Source organism: Ursus americanus, chromosome X (assembly GCF_024610735.1).
Source record: "Ursus americanus isolate L20-20 chromosome X, mUrsAme1.1.p, whole genome shotgun sequence".
NCBI lineage: Eukaryota > Metazoa > Chordata > Mammalia > Carnivora > Ursidae > Ursus > Ursus americanus.
The window spans coordinates 4,913,467-4,915,717 of record NC_142164.1 but is presented as its reverse complement, the minus strand read 5'-3'; the positions used below and the strand labels follow the sequence as shown (position 1 = coordinate 4,915,717).

At 44.0% G+C, this 2,251-nt stretch overlaps 1 protein-coding gene across 1 annotated transcript; it reads right to left on the bottom strand.

The window, feature by feature from the left end:
* Positions 1–1,066: 1,066 nt before the first annotated feature.
* LOC123786549 (uncharacterized) lies at positions 1,067–1,548 on the bottom strand. Its single transcript, XM_045788834.1, has 2 exons — positions 1,408–1,548; positions 1,067–1,210 (listed from the first exon to the last, which is right to left on the bottom strand). The coding sequence occupies exons 1-2, from the start codon at positions 1,546–1,548 to the stop codon at positions 1,067–1,069; spliced, it is 285 nt and encodes a 94-aa protein (XP_045644790.1).
* Positions 1,549–2,251: the final 703 nt, after the last annotated feature.

The following is a 2,251-nucleotide window of genomic DNA, read 5'->3' as shown; positions in this document are numbered from 1 at the left end:
TACTTTCGGTATCATATATAAGAAACCATTGCCTAGTCCAAGGTCATGAAGATCTACATCAATGTTTTCTTCTAAGAGTTAAATAGTTTTAGCTCTTATATTTAGGTCTTTGGTTTATTTTTTAAATATGGTATGAGGGGGGGTCGAATTTCCTTCATTGTATGTGGATATCTACTTATTGGGATATGTTATTGTTTTGGAGGTTTGGTGACTTTCCTGAACTAATTCTGTAAAGTCTATATTCTTTGTTGTGTGTAATCACTAAAGTATCTTCTATCTTTTAGCTTAAGGGTCAGCTAATGATTGGTCAAAGGCTTCCTTAACCTGATAGGACACTGCTTCATCCTAAATTTTCTTAGCAAAAAAAGGGACCTCATTTGTGCTGGGTTTGTGGCATCTAAACACCATTATTTTAGTCCTTGGGAGTGCTGTCAATAACTTTTATTAGGATGCATTTAGGGTTCTTCTGAGGGCATTTAGTTGTTTCCTGCATAGTATGGGGGAAAGCAAACACTGCTATGAAGTCGGTGGCCTGAAGGTAGTCTCTTTGTCTACTTTTATTAGGGGGTGACCCTTTCACCCAACACACATCACACCTCTCCCCATTCAGGTTCTGGCAATCTAAACACTGATGTTGTCTCTCTCTACCTCACACACACACACACACACACACACACACACACACACACACCTCAAGCACTTTTTCCTCCTTGCCTGTGGGTTAAATGTTAGGAATGGAAGTTTGTCTTCAATGTTCAGTCCTCAACCAGTCTTTATCCATAATGTCTGGCTAACTGTGGACCTGTCAATGTAGCCCCCAACTGCCCAGAACCTCAGCTTCTTCCTTCTCACAATCTGTCTCTTCCTTTCTTTCCCTTGTTCTTCATAACCAGAGAACCTGCACACACGCGTGCACACACACACACCTCCTGGAAAAAGGGGCTTCTCAAAAGTTGTTGATTTCATTTTAATCACTACCATCTCTGCTCCAGGATGGTGTCATATCTTGTAGGATTGCCGTTGTAGGGTCTTTCAGGCCAGGCCTTAGTGCTTTGGACTTAGGCTGCTATTCAACCTTTGCTAAAGGCCGAAATTTCTTGGCTTTTTTCACTCTCTTTACCTTTCTTGGAATTCTTGTACTAGAACGAGAGGATTTTTTTCTTGAACTTCCGTGAAGCAGTCTTTTCATTCCCCTCTGCATCTTCTTCACCTGGAAGGGCAAACAGGGTGATTCCAGAAGGGCAATGAGTTGGAGGAAGAAGATGGGGGACTGAATGGATAGTCAGGATTCATGAGAAGGGGCAAAGGCTAATGAGGGGTTTTATGCCAGGCAAGGAAAGGGTGGGAGTCTTGGGGGAGGGGAATCAATGGGAAAGAAGAGGAGGAACTTGAGTGAGGTGGTCTCACCTTGCCACTACATATGGGTCTGGGTCGAGAGCGGTTCTTCCTCTTCTTTCTTTTTGTGCTTGAGGTTAATTGTTTTGTGCTTAGGGTTGGTTGTTCCATAACTGTGCTAGCTTTCTCTGGCTTCCTGGTAACTTTAACCATGTTGAAGCCTCCCAGTGGTCTTCTCCAGAGCTCCTGACCAGACTGTAAAACACCCCTTACCAGTACAATGAGGAGCCACGCCCTTTGGCTTTGTTTGTTCAGCTAGGCACTTGCCCCAGCCAGTAGGGGAAATGCGCAGGTGGGTGGGAGCTTAGACATCACAAAGCACCACCCCTGGCTCCTCCTTGGGGGGTGGGGGTGCTAGGTAAACCAAGATGCTCTGATTGGAGAGAGTGGGCATTTTCTCAACAACCCCTTCAAGAGCTTTCCTGAACTGGGCTGCCATCCTTTCTCATCATCTGCACACTCGGCAGGCAGAGGGAGTTTCCTCCAAGCCCTGCCCTACAGCCACTCTCATTCCTTGCTTCATTCTGTTCTCTCCCATCTTTCAGCATTGCCTAATATTTTGGATGTCTTACCTAAAATGCTTCCAAGATAGTGTGACTATATTTTTCTATGGAGATGCTCATCACCCCACTTCTTTTCAACAGTTTTCTCTTATGCAACTTGAAGACCATTCACTTCTTGGCTACTACCAGGAAACTTCCCCATCCCACCCATCTTTTTTTCTTAGTGCCTTTGTAGATCTCCTCAGTTTTCTACTCTTTAGTATGAAATTACTGCCTTTATCAGCAATCAAAACAGTGTGGTACTGGCATAAAGATAGACCCACAGATCAATGAAATAAAAGTGAGAATCCAGA

Bases quoted from the DNA above. Each gene is read 5' to 3' on its own strand.
- LOC123786549 (XM_045788834.1), bottom strand. From the start codon at position 1,548: ATGGTTAAAGTTACCAGGAAGCCAGAGAAAGCTAGCACAGTTATGGAA. The intron at 1,211-1,407 runs GTGAGACCACCT...TTGCCCTTCCAG, and splicing joins GACCCATATGTAGTGGCAAG to GTGAAGAAGATGCAGAGGGG.